The sequence below is a fragment of the Aulonocara sp. 'chitande type north' Nkhata Bay genome, linkage group LG7, assembly GCF_057382095.1.
Source record: "Aulonocara sp. 'chitande type north' Nkhata Bay isolate Kocher_YH1m ecotype deep benthic linkage group LG7, A_spYH_male_GT1.1, whole genome shotgun sequence".
Classification (NCBI taxonomy): Eukaryota; Metazoa; Chordata; class Actinopteri; order Cichliformes; family Cichlidae; genus Aulonocara; species Aulonocara sp. 'chitande type north' Nkhata Bay.
The window spans coordinates 67,841,179-67,866,501 of NC_141350.1; the positions used below are offsets into that span (position 1 = coordinate 67,841,179).

The window sequence follows — 25,323 nt, forward strand, 5'->3', positions numbered from 1 at the left end:
CATTTAACATGGGGCCATTACGGAACCCGCGGACAATCCTATATGGGGCCCATTTTTCAGCCCATTTCCAAACCATATGGGCCCCACATATAAATGTTGGCTGGGTACAAAGAAATAACAGAGGCCATTACACATTTTTTGACAAAGACATGATGCCTATAAATACAGTTAGCAGAGGCGGCTTCACCAGTCTGATACATAAAGTGGACCGGAGATACCGCATCCCCTCAGGAAACTATTTTTCCCATGTCGCCATTCCACAAATGTACGAAACATGCCGCAAGACTAGGGTGGGTTTTAATAATCGATTCATCGATTAATATCGATTCTGGCTTGGATAACGTGATATCGATTCATTAAAATCCTGAATTGATTTTTTTAATATAAATGTATTTTGCCTGAAATTCCAGAATCTCAGGTGAAACTTCACAAAATTTTGACAACCACCAAACATTTAAAACAGTGAATGAGAGCAAGAACACAGATTCTGCACAGAGACGTAAACACAAAGCGCCGACGGATCAGGATCAGTGAGATGTGACTTTCTCACCCGACGGCACGGACACGCTCGGGGCTGAAAGCCGACAGCTCGCTGATTCTGATGTTTCGGCGGGTCCGCGCTTTGTGTTCACGCCGTTTTTGCACAGATTCTAAAGCTGTTAGTTTGATCTCTCTCCAAACAATATTGACCGAACCAGCAGCAAAAGAAGATCCAAACGCTTAACATAAACATCGTCATGGATTCACTCTGACTGTTGCTGTTTTGCTTCCACCAGGATAAAATCACACTTCATGCACAGCTCTCTCTCTCTCTCTGTACTTCAAGAACAGTTTCCCGTCTGTCCCCGAAATCTGTTTTCTGCATTATTCGCTTGGTTGTTACGCACAAGTCTACCGTTGTTTACAGGCTGTCGGCCGATGTTTTTTTTACTTACTTCCAAAGAGAAAACCTAATTTCTGCCGTTCAACAGGCTTCTGAACAAATGTAAACTTTTTAAAATTATGCAAAACGCTGTGTCTCTAATAAAACCGCTGTAACTTCAGAGGCAATGTTCATAAGCTGGTTAATGGTTTTCTTTCGTTTTTGATGTACTGCAGAATATTTTTATAAAATCCAGGCCAGGAAAACCACCTTCATGTGTTTCTGTGTTTTATCTTCAGCTACTTTGACACAAAGGCCTCTGCTGTGACGCTCACACCTGTGATAAAGTCTGGAAAGTGTCAGCTTCCTTTTTATAGATACAAAAATATGTAAATGTGCTGATCTGAATTATAATCTGACTGAGGCAAAATTTCCCAGATTTAAATCGAATCGAATCAAATTGAATCGAATCGTGTATCGAATCGATTCAGGACCTTGTGAATCGGATTCAAATCGATTCTAGAAATCATGGACGATACCCAGCCCTACACAAGACCGTCACATTTGAACTGAGCCAAGCTGAAAACTACGCTACAGACCTATGATCAAGTCGTACAACGGAGCCATATATGAGTTTCACAGTGCTCTTCCTCACCGAAGACTTTGAACTGAAAACACGGTGTCTAGAGACTGTGTGTTTTCCAAACTCTCACACTAGTGAAAATATAGCCCGTGTATTACGTGAGGTGCTGGCCAGCTGGGACCTTAAAGAAGACCCAAAAATTTTTATGGGGGCAATGTTTCAATGTTAAAGTGCACTTTGTTGTTGCACTGCTAATACAGCAGCTTTCTTTAAATAAAACTGTTGCAGTAAAACGTAAATTATGTATTCGGGGTTTTTTGTTTGTTTTGCTATTTATTTTATCGCAAGTCATATCGTTATCGCAATATTGATCGCAGTTATCGCACATCGCAGGGTTTCCTAATATCGTGCAGCCCTACTGCGTGCCACCCTGACTTCTAGTCCCAACCAGATTCAGAAGGCAAGAAATTCCAGGATTCCAGCTTTGGAGTTAACACACCTGTGAAGTGAAACCATGTCAGGTGACTACAGCATGAAGCTCGCTGAGAGAAGGCCGAGGGTTTAATTCCATGTGTTCATCCATAGTTTTGATGCCTCCAGTGAAAATCTGTAAATAGTCATTAAAATAAAGAAGAACCAAATATAAATATTATATATTTGTGATTGTTATTTATGTTTTTGCATATTTCAGTACTTATTTTTGAGAATTTCTTGTTCTATTAATTGTAGTTATTTGTAATGTTTTACTCGTTGTTTGGTAGCATGCTGCAATACTGAGACCTGAGAATGTCACGGTCTGTGTGGCAGACTGTGGGGGAGAAAGGACCTAAATGCTGGACTCTGTGCAGTAAACAGTGCGTTGATTTACAGTGAAGTAAATGTAACACACAACAAATCTCCAGTGCGCTCCCACGACTCCCGTGTCACGCCTTCTCCCAAGTGTCTGTACTCTGCTCCCGAGTCTCCGCACTCTCCGTGCAAAAACAAAATCCTCTAGCAAACAGAGCCCCTAATCCCAACGGTTTCAAAGTCCGACCGCACGTCCAGCAGCGCTGTCAAAACAGTCCCCAAAAAACTGAAAAAATCAACCACAGTTCTGCCACAGTTTTGGCAGCTGGCCCGATGGACGGTGACGGCAGGAAAACAGCTCGAGCGGCCTGCCACAGGTCTGGCAGCTGTGGCATAGCAGTTCTGGTGGCCGGCCAGTGATCTGATGACAGCCTTGTAGTAGGTCCAGCCACGTAAGAGCTCCGATGGCCCATGGCGAAGCACTGCAGGTGGTTTGTGACACGCAGGCCGTGCTGGTGTGGCAGCTGCAGGCAGTGGAAATGATGGTGGTGTAGCAGCCACTGGGGGTAGATTGGACGGTGATGCAGCAGCAACAGGTAGGTAAAGTGATGGTGGCGTGGTTATGGCAGGCGGTTGAGCAGGTGAGGTCTCCAACATCATAGACACAGGAACAGCAGCACAATGCAGAAACAAACACATATCATATAACAAGAGTCATAAATGCTCATGGACCCTGGGTCGCTCAGACCCAGGTCCTGGACAGAGAATCTGTTTTTCATTCATATCATGTCAAATGGCTGAATGACAGTGAAGCTGAGTCTGAGCTCTCTTCTGCTTTAGTCATTTGTGGCACAAATTTAAAAAGTTTCTGGAAACATCCCTCAGAGGTTTTGGTCCATGTTGACATGACATCATCACACAGCTGCTCCAGATCCATGATGTGAATTTCCTGTTCAACCAAATTACATTCAACTCAGTTCACTTTTATTTATACAGCAAAAACAACAACAGTTGCCTCCAGGTACTTTATATTGTAGAGTAAGAACCTTATGATAATAAAGAGACAAAAGAGAAACTCCAACAATGACATGTGAGCAGCACTTTGGCGACAGTGGGAAGGAAAAACTCCCTTTTAACAGGAAGAAACCTCCGGCAGAACCAGGCTCAGGGAGGGGCGGGGCAATCTGCTGTGATTGGTTGGGGTGAGAGAAGGAAGACAGGATAAAGACATGCTGTGGAAGAGAGACAGAGGTTAATAACAGATATGATTCAATGCAGAGAGGTCTGTTAATACATAGTGAGTGAAGAAGAAACACCCAGTGCATCATGGGAATCCCCGGCAGCCTACATCTATTGCAACATAACTAAGGGAGGATTCAGGGTCACCTGGTCCAGCCCTAACTATATGCTTTAGCAAAAAGGAAAGTTTGAAGCCTAATCTTGAAAGTAGAGATAGCGTCTGTCTCCTGAATCCAAACTGGAAGCTGGTTCCACAGAAGAGGGGCCTGAAAACTGAAGGCTCTGCCTCCCATTCTACTGTTAAATACTCTAGGAACAACAAGTAGGCCTGCAAAGCGAGAGCGAAGTGCTCTAATAGGGTGATATGGTACTGTGGGGTCATACATACTAAGTATGATTTAGTCTGATGCTTGCAGTGTTGGTGCAAACAAAATGGAAGGAAACAATAATCAAAGCAATCTGGATTCTTCCAGCAGTGTCACTAACACAGATGTAGTGATGGACAGGTGTGACACAGATGTTTCTGATGCCCCTCGTGGTTCTGTCAGGACATCATTAGAGTGACATGAAAACCTTCAGATGTTATGATGTTACTCTTTCAAACCCTTTCACCACCCTCTCTCTCCCTCTGGAGGTGGTGCTCTCTCGGCCTCCCTGCGGCTCCTCGTTCTGCTCGAGCAGGCCGCTCAGGTGCGCTCAGGTGCTGCATTATTCACACCGAGCCCGGGGGCTCTAATTAAACCCTGGAGAGAATTGGAATCGTATGCCCTTTTGTTTAAGTGCGCTTTTCACTTCTCTATGTGCACGGCGCTGTTGTACTACCGTGGCAGTATAATCATGGTCAAAACCGATGGGTTTGTCTTTGACGAGGATCTTCTTCTGCCATGCGTTTCTGAGGACGGTTTCCTTTGTTTTGAACGGAAGAAAACAGACGACAATGGAACGGAGAGCGGCATCAGCACCTGGCTTAGGACCGAGGGATCGGTGAGCCCGTTGTATTTGTGGGTCAGTGCCATCAGGTATTAGTCTCTCTCTTCTGATCACATTTTCAACAAAGCTCATTACCGAACTGCCCTCTTCTCCTTCTCCTTCTCGATCTAGACTCAAGGTCTTCTAGCCTTTCGGTTAGTTTCCTTTGCTCCATTAGCGATTGTCTCAGCGCGTCATAGGCCACCGCTGACCAGCTTTCAAGCCCCGCCACTCGTGTTTCGGCTTCCTCGAGTTTCTCGCCGTGTTCTTGGAGCGCTAGCTTGTTAGCCGATAGCTGTTGGTTTGTGTCTTCTTTGAATTTCTTTAGGTCGTCTTTCAACTCACGCCTGAGGTCTTCTTTGAATGCGTCGAAGTCAGCTTTCATCTCCGTCCGGAGGTCAAAGATTTGTTGGCTGATATTTTTAATGCCCTCTTGCAAAGATTCGAGATTGGCCCCCTCGCCATTTTCTTCATCTGACACACAGACACAGTTACTCCTGAGCTCCTAATTGTCCCTCAAACCTGATTCAGGGATCCACTCCTCTACTTCACTGTCCTCACTTTCTGAGGACAGAAAGTGCACATTCCCTTGGTTTCCCTCCATAAAAGGTTTTTTACATCCATGTCCTGTAATTATGAGTAGATTGTAAAGTAATAAACATTGACTATGATCATATAAATGCACACAAACACATCTCTACACGCAAATGCAAATGCATTACTGTATATTGCCTGAAAAAAATTGGGCTAACTGCACAGTGTTGTCTTGAGGCAACAAATGAAAATTAACAGTTTTACTGTATAAATAAATTTTAGTGGCTACAGGAAGAGGGTGATAGACTGTCTGAAGCAGTTAGAACAAGACAAGGCTATTGACCGGACCTCATACCACAGGCTGTACCCAGGGGAATCTACACCAACCACTATGGTTTACCAAAAATACATAAACAGGGTGCACCTTTAAGACCAATTGTCTGCATGATCAACTCAGTCACCTATAACATCTCCAAGTTTCTGGCTTCAATCCTCAACCTGCTGGTGGGCAGCTCTGAACACCACACTCAGAACACCTGGAAGTCAAGGTCAAAACCTTTTTTTAATGTAAAAGTGTTTTCGGAAATATTATTTTGTTGTTGATGTTGTAAATGTGATTTGCACTTCCCAGCCACCGTAGGAATCATACTTGTTATTAATCTCTGTCTCTCTTCCACAGCATGTCTTTATCCTGTCTTCCTTCTCTCTCCCCAACAGGTCGCAGCAGATGGCCCCGCCCCTCCCTGAGCCTGGTTCTGCCGGAGGTTTCTTCCTGTTAAAAGGGAGTTTTTCTTCCCACTGTCGCCAAAGTGCTTGCTCACAGGGTCATATGATTTTACCTTACAATATCCTGGGGGCGATCGTGGCTCAAGAGTTGGGAATTCGCCTTGTAACCGGTTTGAGCCCCGGCTCGGACAGTCTCGGTCGTTGTGTCCTTGGGACACTTCACCCACCGGGCCCTCTGCCTACCGCTGGCGCCAGTGTTCGGCAGCCTCGCCTCTATCAGTGCGCCCCAGGCTACAACGTAGCTGCCATCACCAGTGTGTGAATGGGTGGATGACTGGATGTGTAAAGTGCTTTGGGGTCCTTAGGGACTAGTAAAGCGCTATATAAATACAGGCCATTTACCATTTACAATATAAAGCACCTTGAGGTGACTGTTGTTGTGATTTGGTGCTATATAAATAAGATTAAATTGAATTGAATACAGATGCCTGCAAAATACTATCGTCCTCATTTTAGGTTTGACAGCATTTCTAGTAGATAATGGCTTGAGATTGAATTGAGGCTGTGGTTTGGGGAAGGCCTCAGAGGGGACTGGAGGCAGGTCCCAGGCTGTGCAGATACTAATGAGAAGTGAAAGGCTTGAAAAGGCGAGATGGGTGGGGCATGGAAACAATAATGAACAGGTTATAGTGCCTGTTATAGGTTATAGGGCAGGCGACATATATAGACATAGGAGAGGAAGTGACGTGTATGGAGGTGTGGTCCCACTCCTGAAATTCAGATCAATTATAACTGCAGTGTTCAGTCTGGGTCATTATTATGTATAAAGTCTGAAGTCACACATAAATGCTGGATCTGGTAACATTTTAACAGGAAACCACAATTCCAGGTTCTACCAGCACACTTTATCAACAAAGTGACATTAACCACTGATTTCTGGACTTTACAGTTTTTCAAACCTCAACCTTGAAATTTTGTTTTGTTAACATTTAAAGACTAACCACCCCTGCATTTTTAAAACATGCGGTCAGTTTTATTATACTTGGCTTCTAGTCTACTTCCTTAAGCAACATCTGCCTCTAGATGAACTTGTTCTGCTCCTCTGTCTTTCCCATCATATATTTTGTGTTCTGGTGGTGGATGTTCATGTGAAACATGGTTTAACATCTTTTATTTTACATTTTTAATAATAATGCCAGTGCATGTAAGCTAAAAGCTCAGGCTGCTCGAAACACTCAAATTTGCAGTTTATTTGGTCCTTGGAGTTTAATGTCATACAGAGCAGATGTGAACACAGAAGCCCCATAACCTACTGGCAACACAGTCTACTCATATTGTGTCACAAAGGCCCAGAGACCTGTAGGAAACCATTGAACCACCAATCATTCCCAACCCGTTGTAAGTGCTTGGTGATTAGCTGCTATTGCCCCGTCATGCTGGCCTAGAGACCGGTCCTTAACCCCTCGCCAACCGCCCATTGCTATGCCAACGTGTAGATTCTGCAAACAGCTGATGAATGGTTTCTGGAGAGTACTGGTAGCTATCAGTATAATATGTTTACATATTTTTAAAATCACCATCACATATATGTTATTGTTTTTATTTGTTATCAAACTGTATCAATGCAGTATGTTGTGAAAAAAAACGTGTTAAGATAACTGATCGAGTCTGTTTGGAAAAGCATCACAAAGTCTCAACATGATTATTTCTAATATTTATTCATTCAAAGAGAAAGAACCATCACTGCTTTTCAATTTGTTCGTGTCTGCCTTTCCTCCACAAAACATCCAGACATTTTTATTTTTAGTCTATCAGCATCGAGGCTTCTCGCCCTCTGTGCCGGTATTGTTGACAAAGAGGCTTTTGAGGAAGAGTAGCTGCAGGTACCCAGAGGTGACGATGAGGAGGCTGAGGGCCATCGACCACCAGGTGATGTACTTTGAGTTGGACTGCAGCAGGAAGTAGTCTACGCTCTTTCTCATCCGACTGAAGCCGTAGTGCCGGAACATGTGAAAGACGTAGGTCTCCACTTTGTGGGTCGTAGTCTGACACAGCAGAACAGATGCAGGTATAAAAATCTGTTTATTCACTTTTGATGTGTCAAACTCCAACAATCCCGCCTCTGCTACCAGTTACTGTTTTTAATTCATTTTGTGAAACACTTTGAACTTAAGTGTGAAGTTTAAATACATTTGACTTGTTTTGGCTCACCAACTGCTGTCAGTACTGCCACAGACACCACAACACTATAACAACTGTAACAGCAGGTAGCTATGTGTACCTCGATGACGCTCAGTGTGTTGTTCAGCTCTTTGCTGATCTCCTCCTTCTTCTTCTCCTCCTCCTCGCTCTTTGAGGGATCTTGGTAGGTGTCATAGTAAACACCAAAGCTGAGGGAAACCTGCATCGAGCCGAAACGGTTGTGGAAGTTGCTGAAGCACATCTGATAGAAACCTGGAAGTAGACAAGTCAAGATGTTTTTCTTTTTTTTTTCCATATAGCACAGTTAAAAGTAACACAGCAAACACAAAATGTTTTCCAGTTAAAGCAAACCTATTACGTATCACAGAATCCTGTGAAAATTGAGTTTATCCTTAATGTTTCCATAGGAATTAAAATCAGTTGTATTTGATTGGTGTATCCAACGGCAGATGTGAGAACCTTTGCAAATGCAGACGTTTTTGCAGTTTGCTGGTCTGCAGCATTCAGTTGTGTGTTAACACAATACTACAATCATCTCAGGAGTGGATGTTCCAGCAAATTCAACCTAAGACCATCCAAACGCTCAGAAAAACTGCAAAACCCCAAGAATTCTCATTCTCAGACTCTACAGGCCTCATGTTAAATGTTAAAGTTCATGAGAGTACAAATAGAAACAGACGGAACAAGTGTGACTTGTTTGGAAGGGTTACCAGGAGGAAGCCTCTTCTCTTTAACTGAACATTGCAGCAACGCTCAGGTTCCTTTGGACAGACAAAACCAAAGTGGACATGTTTGTCCATAAAGGAGAAAACGAAACATGTCAGACCAGCTGTCAGCACTGTGGTGGAGGGATGATGATCTGGGCTCCGTGCAGTGACTCAGTAAACCATGAACTCCTCTGTATACAAATGTATTCTAGAGTCAGATGTGAGGCCATCAGCCACAGGACGATGATACCAAGAAGAGTGCCAAACCTCCAAAAGAAAAAGAATCAAAGTGGTGCAATGCTCCAGCCAGTCCAGATCTCAGCCTGACGGAGAAGCTGTGGTGGGACCTTCAGAGAACGGTGCCGAAACCGACTGAAGAGTTGAGTCTCAATGATGAGACTAATAACATCTACAGAAGCGGTCCCCAACCCCCGGGCCTCAGACCGGTACCGGTCCGTGAGTCGTGTGGTACCGGGCCGCGAGAGTTGAGGCTCAGGTGTGAAATGTCTGGTTTTCAGGGTTTTTATCGGTTTTCAGTGTTATTTTGTTATCGTTTTTATCGTTTACTCGGTTTTCCTGGGTCTTTCCACGTGTGTTATGAATAAATTTTCTTTTTTTCGGTACCGGTACTAGTTTTATTTTGTTGTATTTATCCATGACACCTTAAAGGCCGGTCCGTGAAAATATTGTCGAGCATAAACCGGTCCGTGGCGCAAAAAAGGTTGGAGACCGCTGATCTACAGGGTGCACGCACGAGGCATTGACGATGACGTGACAATGAGCAGTGACAAATAAATAATGACAGGATGAGAAACAGGTGAAAACATGGCTGGAAGAAACTAAAGAAACAGGAAGTACACTCCACATAACGAGCACAGGACAAAAGACTATCATAATAAAACAGGAAACAGACACAGGAAAACTAAACACTAACAAAATGTCCAAACTTAAAACACTGGCACCACCCAGGCACCATTACAGAAAAACATGATGAAAATTAGAAGATTTTATTGAACATTTCTGTAAAACTCCTGCAGGGTGAGATGCAGTGGGACGACCTGTATCATGAGAATAAAAGATGAAATCTCAATGGAAATCTCAAATGCTAATCTACCAGCTAACGCTAACAAGGTGTTTTTGTGTTTTAATAATTATTTGGCTGCTCACCTTTAAAACATGTATCTCTCTGACTTTATATCCTCTACGAGAGTTTGTGTTGTATCAACATTTAATGTTAAAGTGAATATCTAGACATAATTTCCTACAATCTGTTCATCGCATTCAGCTGAAGTGAAATAACAGCATGGAAGAGCTATCCATCAGACAGACAGCTACCTGATTCTGCAGCCTCAAAGTTGATCTGGCCCTTCGCATCATCAACAGTAGACAGCAACAGATCACTCGGAGTGTTGACGGTGACAGACAGGTGTCTGTCATGGCCGACTCCCATCACCCACTGGACCTACAAAACCAATACAGAGTTAAAAACCATACAGAGCGTCCACACACTGCAGGAACGAGCAGCAGCAGCTCTGTCAGTGTAAAATATCCTGTTTGATGTTACCACTGTGAGCTCTTTTCAACAGATGGTACCGATGCTGGTGTCCATGCTAATCTGACATTTGTGGGAAAACAGACTACATGTCAGGTGGCGTCACTTAGCTTGACACAGAGTTTTCTTCTTACCATGAAGTTCAAGTAAAATCTCTCTCCACGGTGAGCAAAGTGCCAGAAACACTCCAACCCAGCAGCAGGAAGCACTATAGCAAAGTCGTACTGGTCAGAACCCCAGAACAGCTCCTGGTCTGTGACGTCGGGGCGGGCGTTTGTCTGGGGAACCCCATGAGCTGAGCCCCAAAATAAAAAGCCCAGAAAGAAGCAGGGAATCCAGCACAGCATGTCTAAAACATGGAAGGGTGAGAGTAGAGTCTGTGCTGCAGTTAGATCAAAAATGATTAACCAGCCCTGAAATGTTTCCTCCTCTGCTGGGAAAACTGGACGGGCTGCACAGATGGAAGCACTGCTGATAGAGAGGAAAACCCTGCAGGAGGGAAACTCTCCAGGTGATCCAAACAAATGAACCTTGAAACTTCCACAGACAGATCCCGACATCCTGTGGAGGTTTGGACCACCGGTTCAGTAATATTTGACCATGTGGTGGATGTACATTTAGATTATTCTCATGGCCGTCATTTCAACATTTACATGAATCCATTGATCCACTGGTGAACAGGAAACAGCAGACATATGCCAACAGGAGAGTGGGTGTAGTGCTGAGAAGATGGTCTGATTGATGTTTTACATGATAAAACTTGTTTCCATTCTAGACAAAGATCATAAAGAGAATACAAACAGTATTGTTTAAATGATGGTTTCATTTATAAAGCGAAAAACTCTCCCCAAACCTGCCCTGTGTGCAAAAGTAACTGCCCCCTAAACCTGATCACTGGTTGTTCCACCCTCTGCAGCAGGAAGTGCAGTCACGTGTTTGTGGTCCTGCAGTGAGTCTTTCACATCACTGTGGAGGAATCTTGGTCCACTCTTATTTGGAGGATTGTTGGAATTCAGACACATATTTAAGGTCACGCTGAAGCACCTCAGTCTGATTTCAGTCCAGACTTTGACTCGGGCACTCCAAACACTTCATCTGTTTTTGGACTCATTGAGAGGTGGACGTGCTGCTGATCGTGGTGCTGCTGCATAACTGGAGTGCTTTTGAACTTCAGGGCACAAACTGATGGTCAGACATTCAGGACTGTCAGGTAGAGAGTAGAATTCAAAAGGGTCGAGCCTCTCTTTAAGAAATGTCACTTGTCATCTGCAGCACTCAGTCTGCTTCAGGAAGCGTGCTGCTGCAGTCTGCTGGGGGGCATCATCAGGAACAAGGATGCAAGGAGAGGAGACAAACTAGTGAGGAATGCTGGCTCTATAATTGGAGCTGCCACACACACACAGACACACACACGCAGACACACAGACTCTGTGTGAAGCTCGTCTATATTATCTTTGCTGATCTATCAAACAGCTTAAACGTATTCCTGGTTATATCCTGATCAGTGCTGAGCAGTTAAACATAATTAACTATCAATGAAATCATGTATGAATTATGATTCTGTGATTAACATACACTTCATATCACTTCTCATTTTCAAAATCATGTCGTTTAGCTTTGAAATGTCTGCATTTGTGAATAAAACATTCTCTTAGTAACAACATTTATTTAGATCCAACCATGCAAAATATGATTTTTGCCATTTTTCAAGTGGTCTTAAAGCTTTAATCAGGACTGTATCTGATATCACTTCAGTTTAATGTGAAAAAGCTGCATCAGTGTTTTGCTGGGATGCATCTGCTCCTCTGGCTTTCCTGTTAGCAGTGAGTGCATCGATGTCACAGAGGTTTTAGTGCAGCATAAACTCCAGCACATATTTTTGTCACTCTGGAGCACATTTCAGGAAAATAACAAGAAGTAAATGAAGGAAAGCGACAGAAGCCGACAGGATAAGACGAGCGTCATATCTGAGACAATAACCAGGGCCGGACCGTTTCTGACAGCTGCATCATTTTTATTGTGCAACAACACGGCAGCAGAGGACGGTTTGATTTGGTCTTGGGAATAAATCACTACTGGAAATCACAGGACTCAGATCAACACACGTCTGCTCTCCAGAACCAGGACGACGTGCTGAGATCACGGTGGGCGACAAATGTTCATCAGCAGAACGATGAGACAGAAACACAGAAGAGCCGTTTGGAAAGGCAGGAGGTACAGTGCTAACAGGCTGCAAGAAATATAAATACAGACTCACGTCTGTCTCTATCAGCACTTATCATGCAAAAGATACGACACACACAAAGAAGTGTCCAGGTTCATCCTGACCATCAACCTTTCTGACTGAAGGGCATTTCTGCCAGCAGGACTTCAGATATAAGCAGTGACGTGAGCTATAAGACAATAACACTATCAGTCATGGTCTGGCAGTCCCAGAGCACAAAGCTCAGCAGGACATAAACAGCGTGGAGTCATCAACATCATCAACAGAAGGCAGAAGAGCTTTGAATGTCCTTCAAGAAGTCTGGAGAAGTGTTCCTGCAGGTCCTCACAGAGACGCCAGAGAGCTGCTCAGAGAGTTCAGAGAGAGCTGAAGGATGAAGGCCAGACCAAACATTCACGTTCAAGCTCGTTAGAACTGTAAAGACTAGATTTTTGCCTCATATTCTGTATTTTTAATGAATATTTGCACATTTCAGTGAATCGCTGCATCCGTTTCCAATTCTCCTGCAAAATGTAAAGAAACGAGTGAAACGAGGGCTCAAGACTTTTGCACAGTACCGACTATATTAAAGTAAAGCTGGATTCATTCTCATTTAAACACAGTGAAGGCGTTGCTGGTCCATCGGGTAATAAATCACAGAGCTTACAGTGATCACATGGTTTCAGACTCCATCACCTCCCAATCAACTTTAAACAGGGTTCCTTTATCTGGCTCCAATTCAAGCACTTTTTAAGATCTTTCAAGGTCCATGTTCAAGCTTTTCGAGTACATGACCGAAAAAACAAGCGAACAGAAAGCATGTTTCACTTTGCATCACCTCAGTAAGACCATGTGAAAATGTAAACAAAGCCACAATAGAAAAAAATAAGTAGAAACAAAAGGAAAAATTAATAAATACATAAATATTAAAAGGACATTTTATTGTCCAGCAGAGCATTAAGAATATTCAACAGAAACTAAAGTATTGAAGCTCCCTGAAAATCTGCCCACCGATCACTTCAGGCTCTCAGATTTGAACCCACTAAAAAAAGATGTGAAGACAAACAAACTCCAACACCCAGTTTTCATGTACACACAATGAAAAAGCAGCAGAAATCATTTATTAATACATTTTTATGAATTGATTCTGAACCTTGCATGTTTTCCCTCTTTTTTATCCTGAAGTGGCTTTTTGGACTTTCCCTCCTTTGTTCCTTTTCCCTCCTCGTTACTGTCTCGTCGGAGCACCTGAGCCTTGTTATCCTCAGTGTGAGTCAAAAACATAAGCTTATGATAGCAAGGATAAAGACTTGTGGATGTTTTTGCATCTGTGTTGTAACTTGCTGTGATGTATCTACACCAGGTAACCAGTGTTTCCCCTCGCAGCAGCTTCCTCTTCTTTGTTCGTTTCTTTCAGATTTCCTTTCTGTTTAGTTTTGTTGGTTTTTTTCCAAAGTGAGTTTCTCGTGTGGCTTTCTGTGATTTTTCCTTCCCTCTTTTGCAGGAAGACCCTCGTTATTGTCTTGGTTGGGTTCACCTGTGCGTTGTTATCCCGCCTCCTGGAGCCGGTGTATTTAGTGTGGCTTCTCTCTCTGTCAGTCTTCAGCAGGTTGTTGTGTCTGTTGGGTCTTGCTGTTGCTTTGGGCCTTTTAGGCAGTATATAAGTTTGTGTTCTGCAGTGTTTATATAGAGGTTTTAATTTCTAAAGGCTTACCCACGGCCAATCTGCAAGCTGACAGCTGTGTTTCTCCCAAACAAAATAAATCTGCCCGTCCATCATTAGCAGGGACATAAAGACTCATACTGCGTCCTAAAGTTTGTCTTCCAGCATCAGAGTGAATCAAGACTGTTTTACAATACACCATGCAGTAAAAGACAAAACACAAATGTGAGGTGCTGAGATATTAGCCGTAAAGATAAAAATAATCCAACGCTAACTCAGCCACTTCACAACATTAAAACAAGTTGCATGTTTTATTAGGGACTCCCATTTTTGATAAAATTTAAAGCTGATAGCATCTACTCCAGATCTTCCCATCAAACATTGTTAACTTTGCGTCTGCGCTCCATGCAGGGCCACAAACTCTGGTGCTTTCCCCTCAAATACAAGCATTTCAAAGCCAGTGCAATGGTAGACCCTTCCCTCTACTTCGAGGGCCAGTTTCCTGAAACCCTTACGTGTCCCTGCTGCAACACACCTGAATTTAAACTTTAGTAGCTCATAAGCCAGACTCTAGACCTTAACTGCATGTTGAGGTGGCAAATCTAAGGCGTGCCAGAAGGCCTCATCTCGTTGGTGTCACTGGTTCCTAATCGCCCCATGTGCGACATGCAGTAGCGGATTTTCATACGGGCAGTTGCCCGGGGCGGCATCATGGGCATCTGCAAAAAAAAAATCTTACTCATGCTGCCCCGACGTCATGCCAGCGCATAGTGGGAATGTCACAGGCACCGATCGGTTTTCTATCGCCCATTTGCTGGGAGTAAGGGCGCCCTGCGCCTGCTGCTTGCGGCAGGGAGGAGAGGGCGGGGCGGCAGGGGATTCTCTGGTGGCTGGAGCAGCATCTAATAACCAACTCGCAAAATAAAACAAAATAAAAACAAACACGAAAACACCAGACATCATGATACAGACTTATAATTTGCATCGATGTTTTTTTTGAAATTCTGTACACGAAAAGTGAGCGAGAGCCCTCGGTGCGCGTGCTCGCTGCTGAAGTCAAAGTAAACTTTATTGTCATCTCCGCTACAGACAGTCCAGCATATAGAGACGAGACGACGAGGCTCCAGCTACAGCAGTGCAAGTAAACAAACAATAAATATAAAATGAGTAAGAAAATAAATGTACACTTTAGGACTCGGGGTAAAGGATCAAAGGAACTTGTCTAAAGCAGTTCTTGTTCATTAACTGTTTTAAAAACTACCATCTGCATAACTGACAAAGGCTAACAAGGCCGGGGAAGGACTATATACACAGACTTAAAAATGTATCTAAAGTCAGCTATTTCATTATTTGTGCTCTTGCCTCTACCATTGAGGACACTTTTTGTCCAGTAAAGAGTAGCGCTACCTCGATTTTTAAACTTTTTTTTTTTGTCATTTTGCTCAAAGACTATTGTGATACTCACTCTGAACAATCAGCTCACGTGGAGTTGGCACATACCTGTCTCACTTTGAGATTGTCTGACAGATGTTGAAGGACCTCAGGGACGACTCTGGCCCTTCCTGTAAAGTGCAGTGGTGTTTTTTAACCCAGTCCAGTTTGTCTGTGTACTCAAAGGTCCACGTTGACCCCGTGGATTGAAACAGGGGTCAAGTCTCCTTTGCAACTCAACGTGGCAAAGGAGTCGACTCATCGCCCCTGCTGATGCATCCAACCACCGCAGAGTCATCAGAAAACTTCTGCAGATGGAGGTCTCTGTTCAGTGGCTGAAGTCTGGTGTAGGGGGGCGAGGGGACAGTCCCCTGTGGTGCTCCTGTGTTGCTGATCAACATTGTCTGACAAGGTGAAGACGTACATTGTGGTCTTCCTGTCAGGTAATCAATAATCCAGGACACTAAAGAAGCATCCACCTGCATCGCTGTTAGCTTATCACCCAGGAGAGTCGGCCTGATGTTGTTGAAAGCACTGGAAAAGTCAAAGAGCATGACCCTCACAGTGCTCGCCGGCTGGTCCAGATGGGCGTAGTCATGATTGAGCAGATGGATGATGGCGTCCTCAGCTCCAAGACATGGCTGGTAAGCAAATTGAAGGGGATCCTGATGTGGTCTGACTATGAGTCGGAGCTGGTCCAGGATGAGTCTCTCCAGGGTCTTCATGATGTGGGAGGTCAGTGCCACAGGCCTGTAATCCTGGGGGCCACTGGGATGTGATGTCTTCCACAGCACTGGGACCCTCTGCAGACTCGGCATGAACAGTTTATGGAAGACTCAAAAAAAGCTGGGGGCACAGGACTTGAGGACACAGGGACCCACTCGTCTGATCCAGCAGACTCGCCTGATTGGAGTCTCCTAATCTGCAACTGTACCTGGTCTTGAGTGAAAGTGATGGGTGGGGAGGGGTGTCAGGACTCTGGTGAGGGTGTGAGCAGTCACTGCAGTGTTGAAAATGGTGGTTGGTAACCCATGATGAACTGCCAACTTATCTAGGGTGTACCCTGAGTCCGCTAGGATAGGCTACCTGATAAGGAAATGATGGACAGAGGACATCTCCTCAGCAGGTGTTCATAAAGTTTCCTCATCTTCATGAGGATCTCATGCGCAGCATCTTCCACTGGCTCGATGTGGGTGATCAGGTCTCATACAATATGACCCTTATGGTTATTCTGGCCAAGAAAGAGAATAGGCTGGCAGCCCAGAGAATGTAGTTTTGAAACCTGCAAGAACAACAAGGAAATCTATGCAGCCAGTCTGGTTTGAAAAATTATCTTAGCAGGGGAATAGTTTACAGTGTGGGCATGGCCAGGCTGATCAGTACCAACTCAGGAGGTGCAACAACGTAAATATTAAATCCGTGTGGTTGGTTGGCTTTGATTTGTTACAAGGTTAAGACTGGCCTGAAATGTATCCTCTGGAATTTACAAATCTTGAACAAATGAAGTTGCATATAAGCAAACTGATGCATAACAAACCTTTAAGTTTCACATCTTTGTTATGCTGCTGTAGATTTTTAAAAAGGTTTTGGCATCTCACCTGACAAATTTCTATCTGCTCCTTTTAGGCATCTATGACACGCGCTCTTCCACAAGCATGTACTTTTGTCTGTCGTCACAATCCCCGACATCAGATTGACAGTGAGATGTATCCTGAATAGGGTAAAGAGTTGCTACACTGCTTCCTCACATCTGCTTCATGAATATGAAGGGTTGTAGTGGGAGAAGGTGGTCTAGGGTGAAGAAGGGGGGTGCAGGGTGAAGGTGATGGCTCTGGGGGGGTGAGTGTCCAAAGTGTCTCTATTGTGTGAAGGCTTCTTGATGGCTCATCAAAACGGCAGTTAAAGTCGCTGAGGGCGTTGGCCAAGAGCTTGTGTTGTGTTATTCTGTGTTTGATTCAGTCATTGAAATATCTAACATGAGACAGGTGCTCTTGGATTACTATTGAGACGACAAAGACGGTCATGAACACTATAGAACCAACATCTGTGATGGGCATGATTATCAATAAAAACACATTTTCTTGGCGTGTTAGCCTGCGATCAGGTACCCAATGCGCAGCTTCAAAGACTCCCAGCTATGGCTATTGTAAACACTCACCCTTCTACAGTGCCCGGGGAACACTGGCTGGCTCTTTATTTTGAGAGACAGACGCGGTTATTTTTTTGATAGTTTTGGAAACTCGCTAGACAGTTTTCCACCAGCAATAAAGGTGTTTTTTCTAAACTGTTCCACTATTTTATATTCAGCAGAACGACTCCTCCATCACATGCTGTCAACATTGTGTATTTCATACAGTGTGTGTGTGTGTGTGTGTGTGTGTGTGTGTGTATGTATGTATGTATGTATGTATGTATGTATGTATGTATGTATATATATATATATATATATATATATATATATATATATATATATATATATATATATATATATATATATATATATATATATATATATATATATATATATATATATATATATATATATATTACGGAAACGTAGAGCTGCCACCCAGGCAAAAGAAAAATACAAGTGTATCACGTTATAACGTGAAAGGTTTATTGTTCTAACAAGATACTTTTCCTGTTTGTACAATATACTTTTCACGTTTGAACAACATAATATCACGTTATTACAATATACATAATTATCACGTTCGTACAATATAAATATTATATTGTACGAACGTGATAATTATATTGTTTGAACAATAAAATTTTCACGTTATAACATATATTTTATTGTTCGAGCATGATATATTGCCGTAAAGATACGGAAGTGTAAAACATAGTGAAGTGGGTGACAGTGCAGATCAGAGTGCGAGAAAATGGCTCGTTTATTGGAATTAATTAAGTTCTATTTTATGCTTGGATTGAGGCATGGGGAGATTTTGCTGTTATTGAGCAGTTTGGACAGTATTGTGATAAGCATGCGGACACTTAGAAGAAACCTAAAACGCATGGGACTGTACAGGAGAAAGAATGAGTCCGATCCGATTGAGGTGGCACGATTTCTTATTGATCAACTGGAGGGACATGGGAGGCTCCATGGATACAAACTACATCACCTGAACTGCATTCAGGCAGGTTATGTTGTCACGCAGAGTACTGTGAGACATTTACTGAAATATCTTGACCCTTACGGTGTTGAGCAACGACGCAGAAATCGCCTAATGCGACGCATGTATGTAAATCCTGGACCAAATTTCATGTGGCATGTTGACTCCTATGACAAACTGAAGCCTTTTGGAATCTGTATAAATGGAGCTATTGATGGGTTTTCGAGAGTTATGATTTGGCTTCATGCCTATTCAACAAACAATGATCCCAAAGTCATTGCTGGCTATTTCATAGCAGAAGTTGAAAAGAGGATGGGAACACCTGCTAGGATTCGCTCTGATTTGGGAACAGAAAATGTCATAATGGCCGAGATGCAACGATTCTTGCGCTGGACTATGGATCCGAACGTCAGAAACTGTTTTATTACTGGATCCAGCAATCACAATCAGCGTATTGAAGGCTGGTGGGCCTTTCTGAGACGACATCATGCTCAGCACTGGATAAATCGTCTCCAGGAACTAAAAGACCATGACTGCTTTTCTGGATGTTTTTTGGACAAGCAGCTCATATTGTTTACGTGCCTGAACGTCATCGAGGTATGTAACCATGTTTATATTCTTTTAATGAGTCATTGTGTGTGTGTGTGTGTGTGTGTGTGTGTGTGTGTGTGTGTGTGTGTGTGTGTGTGTGTGTTAGAGAGAAAGAGAGACACGGAGAGAGAATAAAAAGTTTGCTTTAACACCTACCATGCACCATCCCTATTATCACTCCGTTGAGGATATGAAAAAAAATGCATATTTCACTGGCCAGAAACATAAAATCGCACTGTCTAAAACAATTCACGTTTAATAATTACTTAAAATTTTCCAAAGTATCACGTGTCTACCACTGTTATTCTTGTTGTTGAGTATTTTTGATAAACTCTGTTTTTCCGACTGTCATTGTGTGGTGCTTTTGATTGATTGATTGATTGATTGATTGATTGATTGATTGATCGTACTTTATTCATCCCGAGGGAAATTGGGTTAAGGCTGCCAGCCGTGCCAGCGCCGTTTTGGGTAACATGTTGAGCCAAGAGAAATGTGTTCTTTTACTGATATGAGATTTTTTAATTTTTAATATTTAATAGGAAGAGCTGCAGCAAGTTGCACATATGTGGAACACCCACATAATACGCAGAAGCAGAAATGCAGTTGCTCCAAGTGGACGTCCGATTCTCATGTACACCATCCCTCATCTCTTTGGAGGACAGGATCATCTGAAAGAGGTTTCTTGGGAGGCAGTGGATGCTTGTAAGCAAGAATGTCAACAGAGAGGACCTTATACCTGTGATGAAACCGTTTTCAGCTTGTGTTGCCTTATAATGTCAGAGAACTTCTTACTTCCACCAAGCACAGCAGATGAATCCATTGAACTGTATCTCTTCCTGAGAGCCTATATACTGAAGGACTTATAAACCTAAATATAATTGGGCTTTGGGAATTTTTACGCATATATTTTTGGGTACAATGTTTTATTTGTGCAATAAACAATAGAAAAGACAATCATTATTATTTTGTTTGGATTTTCGGTTCAAGATAGTAGCAAGCAAGCATGTCTAAATATATTTAACCAAATCTGCGTACTCCAACCTTTTGGCATTTCCAATTATTTTTTAACGGAATTTCTATTATATCTGATTTCTGTTTTAAGACTGTCAAAAAAACATTTTTTAAACTGCTGATCCTATACATTATCATTCATGAAATATTGTTTTCAATTTTACTGAACACATTGTGCAACTGCTATTCATCCACGAACAGTTTCTTGTAAACTGGTAAATGTACAAATTCTGCATTATTTAATAATTAACAAATAGTGTTAGATGTTAACCTCCCTTTTATTTGTGTTCAAGGAGAAGAAAACACGGACTCTTGATAAACACTACAAAACTTAACTTATGTGCCAATTTTCTGTCTTTTATTCCAGTCAACTATTGCATCAAACACATTGCCTTCCAAAGTTATTCCCTTAAAATATGTTCTAAACAAATGACTGGTGGAAAGGTAAAAAAAATATACTTGAAAATAATTAATATTAAGTCTTTTGAATTATTACTAAACAAAACATCCCCTCTAGCAGACATCTTGTATCCTACAAAACTGCACCACAGACCTGTGGAAAAGGACCTTGACACATGATAAGAACTAATAATAAGCATAGTTCACCACTTGCTGCTAACCATATGAACTTATTAAACATAATTAGTTAACATTTAAACTAGTAAAACTTTTAAGTATGAAAATTTAAACTGAAATTTACATTTTTCATGGTGGAAACAAATTGATGTTATCCACAATTTTTGAAAATAAATTCAAATATGAAATAAAACACTTCCCTGAAATTTAAGCTCTTTCTTTTTTTATACAATGATGTGTTCCCTGTTTGTGGGTTTAACAAACTTTAGAGCTTCATAGCCAGTCATTGTTAGTGCAAACCTTTCATTCTTTGGTTTAAACATGATGGACTTTAATCAAGCTATGCTGAACTCATAAGAGCTTTTAGCAGCCAAAACATTGTTCAGTTCATTTCGTAGTTCTGGGTAGGACGTGTATGTCCATGGTAGTTCCAGAAGAGGGCCGCATGTGTGTGCCACAGGTCGTCGTGCCAGTCCATCCACAGGCGTGAACAGTACCTCAACCTTGTCAACACAGATGACATCTGACCCAGTAAGAAACCTGAACATCCTTCTGAGCCCTGTATCGTCAAGTCCTCTGATGTACTGGTGCAGAAATCTGAAGCTCTGCTTCTCTGCTTGAGTGGTGGGAGAGGCAGTAAGCAACTTCAAAAGCTTTCTCGTTGTTGGCTTTTTATCCTCATACATTTGTAGGACATCTTGTGGGCTTTGAAAAGCTTCTTTTAGGAAGTAGCTTGCAACTAAGGACATTTTCTCTGCGGCATATGCTGGTTTTTGGATTAATTGTTTGTGTGCGACTTTCAGAAGAAGGCCTTTTAAGTTCTCTTTGGTTGGAAGCACTGATACATCCAGGCGATCCATGAGATCCAGCACTTCATCCCTGTCTTCATCTGAAAGATCTTCTTTTAGTGCCCTTGTTATCAGATCCCTATCTGATTGACTTAGGTAAAAGAGAAGACTTTCAAACAGCAGATCATCTGATACTTGATTCTCACCGAAGATGAGTGCCACTGTGAAAACAGGAGCAAGGCGACAAGGGAAATATCCATGGTCTTGAAATCCCTTCAGTAAAATTCTACCCATGGATTTCCACTCTTCTTCCTGCCATTTAGGAGACAGTGATGGCACTCTGAACTCCTCTCCTTCAGCTGTGTTGTCCACAAACTCTGACCAAAATGCAGCATACACATCTCTTGATACACCGTCTGCGTCAGCTCCTTTTTCATCAATGTAGGTGTATTTTAGAGGGTGTATGAGGAGTGTTGGATCTTTGAACTGGCTGATCATCTCCTCCAGAATAGTAACCCTGTGAAGTTTGATGGTAACACAGACAACATCATATGATCCTGCAGAGCTTATTGCTTCATTGCTTATAGATGTTTCTGGACTACTGACTGCTGTGTTTGTTGGAGGAAGTGTAATGGATGTGATGACCAGATCATCTTCCTCAAACTGCAGGAATGGTTCATCTATTACAGTGTCATCAAGTTGACAAGGCAGAGGCTCTCCAAGGTAGGGTCCAATCATTACCTCAGATGTGTCTAATAATACATCTTCATCAGCATTCCTAGATTCTGATGATGAGATCACAACAGTGTGAGAAGCTTCTTCATCTCCTTGATGTGAGTCAGTCAGTTGTGTAACATTGTTTACATGTGTTTTCCCTCTATCATAAACTTCTTCATCATCTTCATCATTGGAAAATCTTCTTGTGCACAAGTAAAATCTCAACATTCCCATTTTAAGTGCTGAATAGAGTTCTCCAACTGTGACATCTTCATCAAATACGGCCTCTTCCTGATAGTCTAATATGTCATGACTGAACACTTCCCATCTTCCAAATTTGCTTTTTCCACTTGGAAAGAAAAGATCTTTAGCATACTGTAATATGTCAGCTTTTTTGGAGTCTTTGGGCACATCAAAGGTCCTTGTTCCTCCTCCTCTGCGCTTTCTCACTTGCTTACCTTCATGGATCCACCCTAACTCAATTTTTCGTGTCTTTTTCTCAGCCCATTTGTTGTTTTTTGCATATGTTCTTTTTCTCTTAGAAACAAATGCCTCCTCATGATCAGGTTTCTTCTCATTTTCATTGATTCCCATCTTTTCCTTCAATTTTTCCAAGCAGAACCGTCTGGCAGCTATCCGGTCACCATATGTTGGGATGTAATCAGACAGGGTCTTGTCATCCATGAAATCAATCACTGTGGCATCAATCTGTAATAACAGGGATATTTATTACTATACAGAAGTACAAGGTATACCTGCTGCCACACCACATGAGGTACCTCACTAAAAAAATGTATGTACATTTCACATGTGTTTTGATAATTGTCTGTTATTATTTTAGTGGCAGCCATCAATATTTAGCATTTATTCTTTTCCTCTCTCTATGGCAGCAACATTAATGAGATTCTCTAACATGTTATTAATAGAAATATTACAGTATATACAACGCCCACCTTTGAAAAAGTAAATTAGTATTCACGTATCTTTCAGTTGCACAGAGCACAAAGGGTTGAACTCACTGTTTTTTTTTAATTGAAGACAAATATCAATATAAACACAGTTTAATTCATTTGTTTTTAGATAAACAAGGAAACATTGTGCATCACATAATATAGCGATATATTTAAGAAACCTGGAATCTGCATACGGGTTAAGTAGTAACATGTGGTCATACAACGACCCAGTTTTATACAGCGGGTTAATTTGTTTTACATTCTCCATTCCATATTAAAGATCCACACCAATGCAGCCTACCGTTACGTCCTTACGCAGTCAAAGCGAGAGAAGCGAAAACCGCTGTGGTTGCTAACTTAGCAATATGTCACATTTTTAGACGCTGTAACTTCGTAAAAAGCGAGTTTTACAAGTTTCCCCCTCAAGAGTGCACTTACGTGTTCTTGTAGCATTCGTAAGAGACAGTCCTCAGGTACACCACGATTCCGAAGAAATCTCAGAAGTGGGCTATCAGTGTTTGTGTCCATGTTGAAAGCAGGGCATTCAAAGTTAAGTGCCAGTTCTGACGAGCGTGCACTCTCCACAACTACCATGGATTTGGGTTTCCGAACGCAACACGTTTTACGTTCTTACAATAAAAAATGTTATTGTAATGGTATTTTTTTTTTACGTTTGTACAATATATGATCACGTTCGTACAATATAATATTTATATTGTACGAACGTGATAATTATGTATATTGTAATAACGTGATATTATGTTGTTCAAACGTGAAAAGTATATTGTACAAACATGATAGTATATTGTACAAACAGGAAAAGTATCTTGTTAGAACAATAAACCTTTCACGTTATAACGTGATACACTTGTATTTTTCTTTTGCCTGGGTGGCAGCTCTACGCTTCCGTAATATATATATATATATATATATATATATATATATATATATATATATATATATATATATATATATTAGTTTTTTTGTTTTTTTTTTATCAACAAAAGCAAACATAAGGTGTGGCATGACAGGACAGAATCATTTCTGAAAGTAAATACGAAAAAAAACCCAAACTTTTTTATACACAAGCTACAATGTCAATAATCCCACTTGATCTGTTTTCATTTCATTCTCCAAAACCAAATTGGAATCAATGCTGAGTCAGCAGCTATGGTCATTTTTGTGCACTCTAGTGTTGCAAAAACTGGCATACTACTGAAACCATATGTGGGATTATTGACCTTTCTTGCCTTATCTGTTTGGAAAAATATTTAAACATTTTCCTTATTTACCATGGGTGAATACATTCCTCAGTAGAAAAAATGCACTGGTGGCGAATGGGGACCCAACCAAGATGGCGGCCCGCTATTGATTTTTTTCTTACTTTCAACCTTTATTGAGGCATATCAATGTTACAGCCAGTGCCAATGCACGTCGCCTCTACGTCTCTACAAAACACGGAAAGTACCCAAAAATTAGGGACAGCTAACTAGCCTACCATATGCGGCACAGTGCACTTAAGTCTGGTCTTTTACCTGTGAAAATAGGCCGAGCAGCCGGTGAAGAACCGCTCTTAGCAGTCAACAGACACACCGGACTAATGGCGACCGCACTTCCTGCGCAGAAGCCAATGGGGTTGAACTTCACCCCATAACGTTACGAAAATTTAGAAGCGTTTCTTAACAATTACTAACATAAAATGCTTCCCTTCAAAAAATAAATTTCACATTTCAAAAATAAAATCACAGTGAACACAACTTAGCTTGGCTAGCTACGTTAGCATAGTAGTTTGCGCCGGGGCTAACAACGTCCGCTATCTTTTAAAAATTATAAGACAATTACAGTGGTCTGCATTAGAGTAACGTCAGTGTTAAATTTTCCAAAAAGAGCCCAACAATTTATGCTATCGCGGAATTAGCTGCTGTGTGTATATTAAAACACACAAACGCGGGGGCAAGCTAAGATGTATGTTATGTATGTTACGTCGTTGTTTTAAAGTAAACTAACAAAATCCAGAGCGACTGCAGATATGTGTAATTTCGCATAAAATTACTCACCGTTCGCGATGAACACAGCTCTTGATAAACCTTGAACATGTGCTGTTGAATATG

At 41.9% G+C, this 25,323-nt stretch overlaps 3 protein-coding genes across 3 annotated transcripts; 1 reads left to right on the plus strand and 2 right to left on the minus strand.

The window, feature by feature from the left end:
* Positions 1-7,369: 7,369 nt before the first annotated feature.
* Positions 7,370-11,071, minus strand: LOC147326798 (transmembrane emp24 domain-containing protein 6-like). The gene is made up of 4 exons (XM_086302688.1): positions 10,298-11,071; positions 9,947-10,073; positions 7,984-8,156; positions 7,370-7,747 (listed from the first exon to the last, which is right to left on the minus strand). The coding sequence occupies exons 1-4, from the start codon at positions 10,721-10,723 to the stop codon at positions 7,514-7,516; spliced, it is 960 nt and encodes a 319-aa protein (XP_086158814.1). The 5' UTR covers positions 10,724-11,071; the 3' UTR covers positions 7,370-7,513.
* Positions 11,072-18,690: 7,619 nt separating this feature from the next.
* Positions 18,691-20,081, plus strand: LOC147326799 (uncharacterized). Its single transcript, XM_086297803.1, has 2 exons — positions 18,691-19,173; positions 19,707-20,081. The coding sequence occupies exons 1-2, from the start codon at positions 18,691-18,693 to the stop codon at positions 20,031-20,033; spliced, it is 810 nt and encodes a 269-aa protein (XP_086153929.1). The 3' UTR covers positions 20,034-20,081.
* Positions 20,082-20,691: 610 nt separating this feature from the next.
* LOC147326800 (uncharacterized) lies at positions 20,692-23,806 on the minus strand. Its single transcript, XM_086302687.1, has 2 exons — positions 23,651-23,806; positions 20,692-22,967 (listed from the first exon to the last, which is right to left on the minus strand). The coding sequence occupies exons 1-2, from the start codon at positions 23,804-23,806 to the stop codon at positions 21,090-21,092; spliced, it is 2,034 nt and encodes a 677-aa protein (XP_086158813.1). The 3' UTR covers positions 20,692-21,089.
* Positions 23,807-25,323: the final 1,517 nt, after the last annotated feature.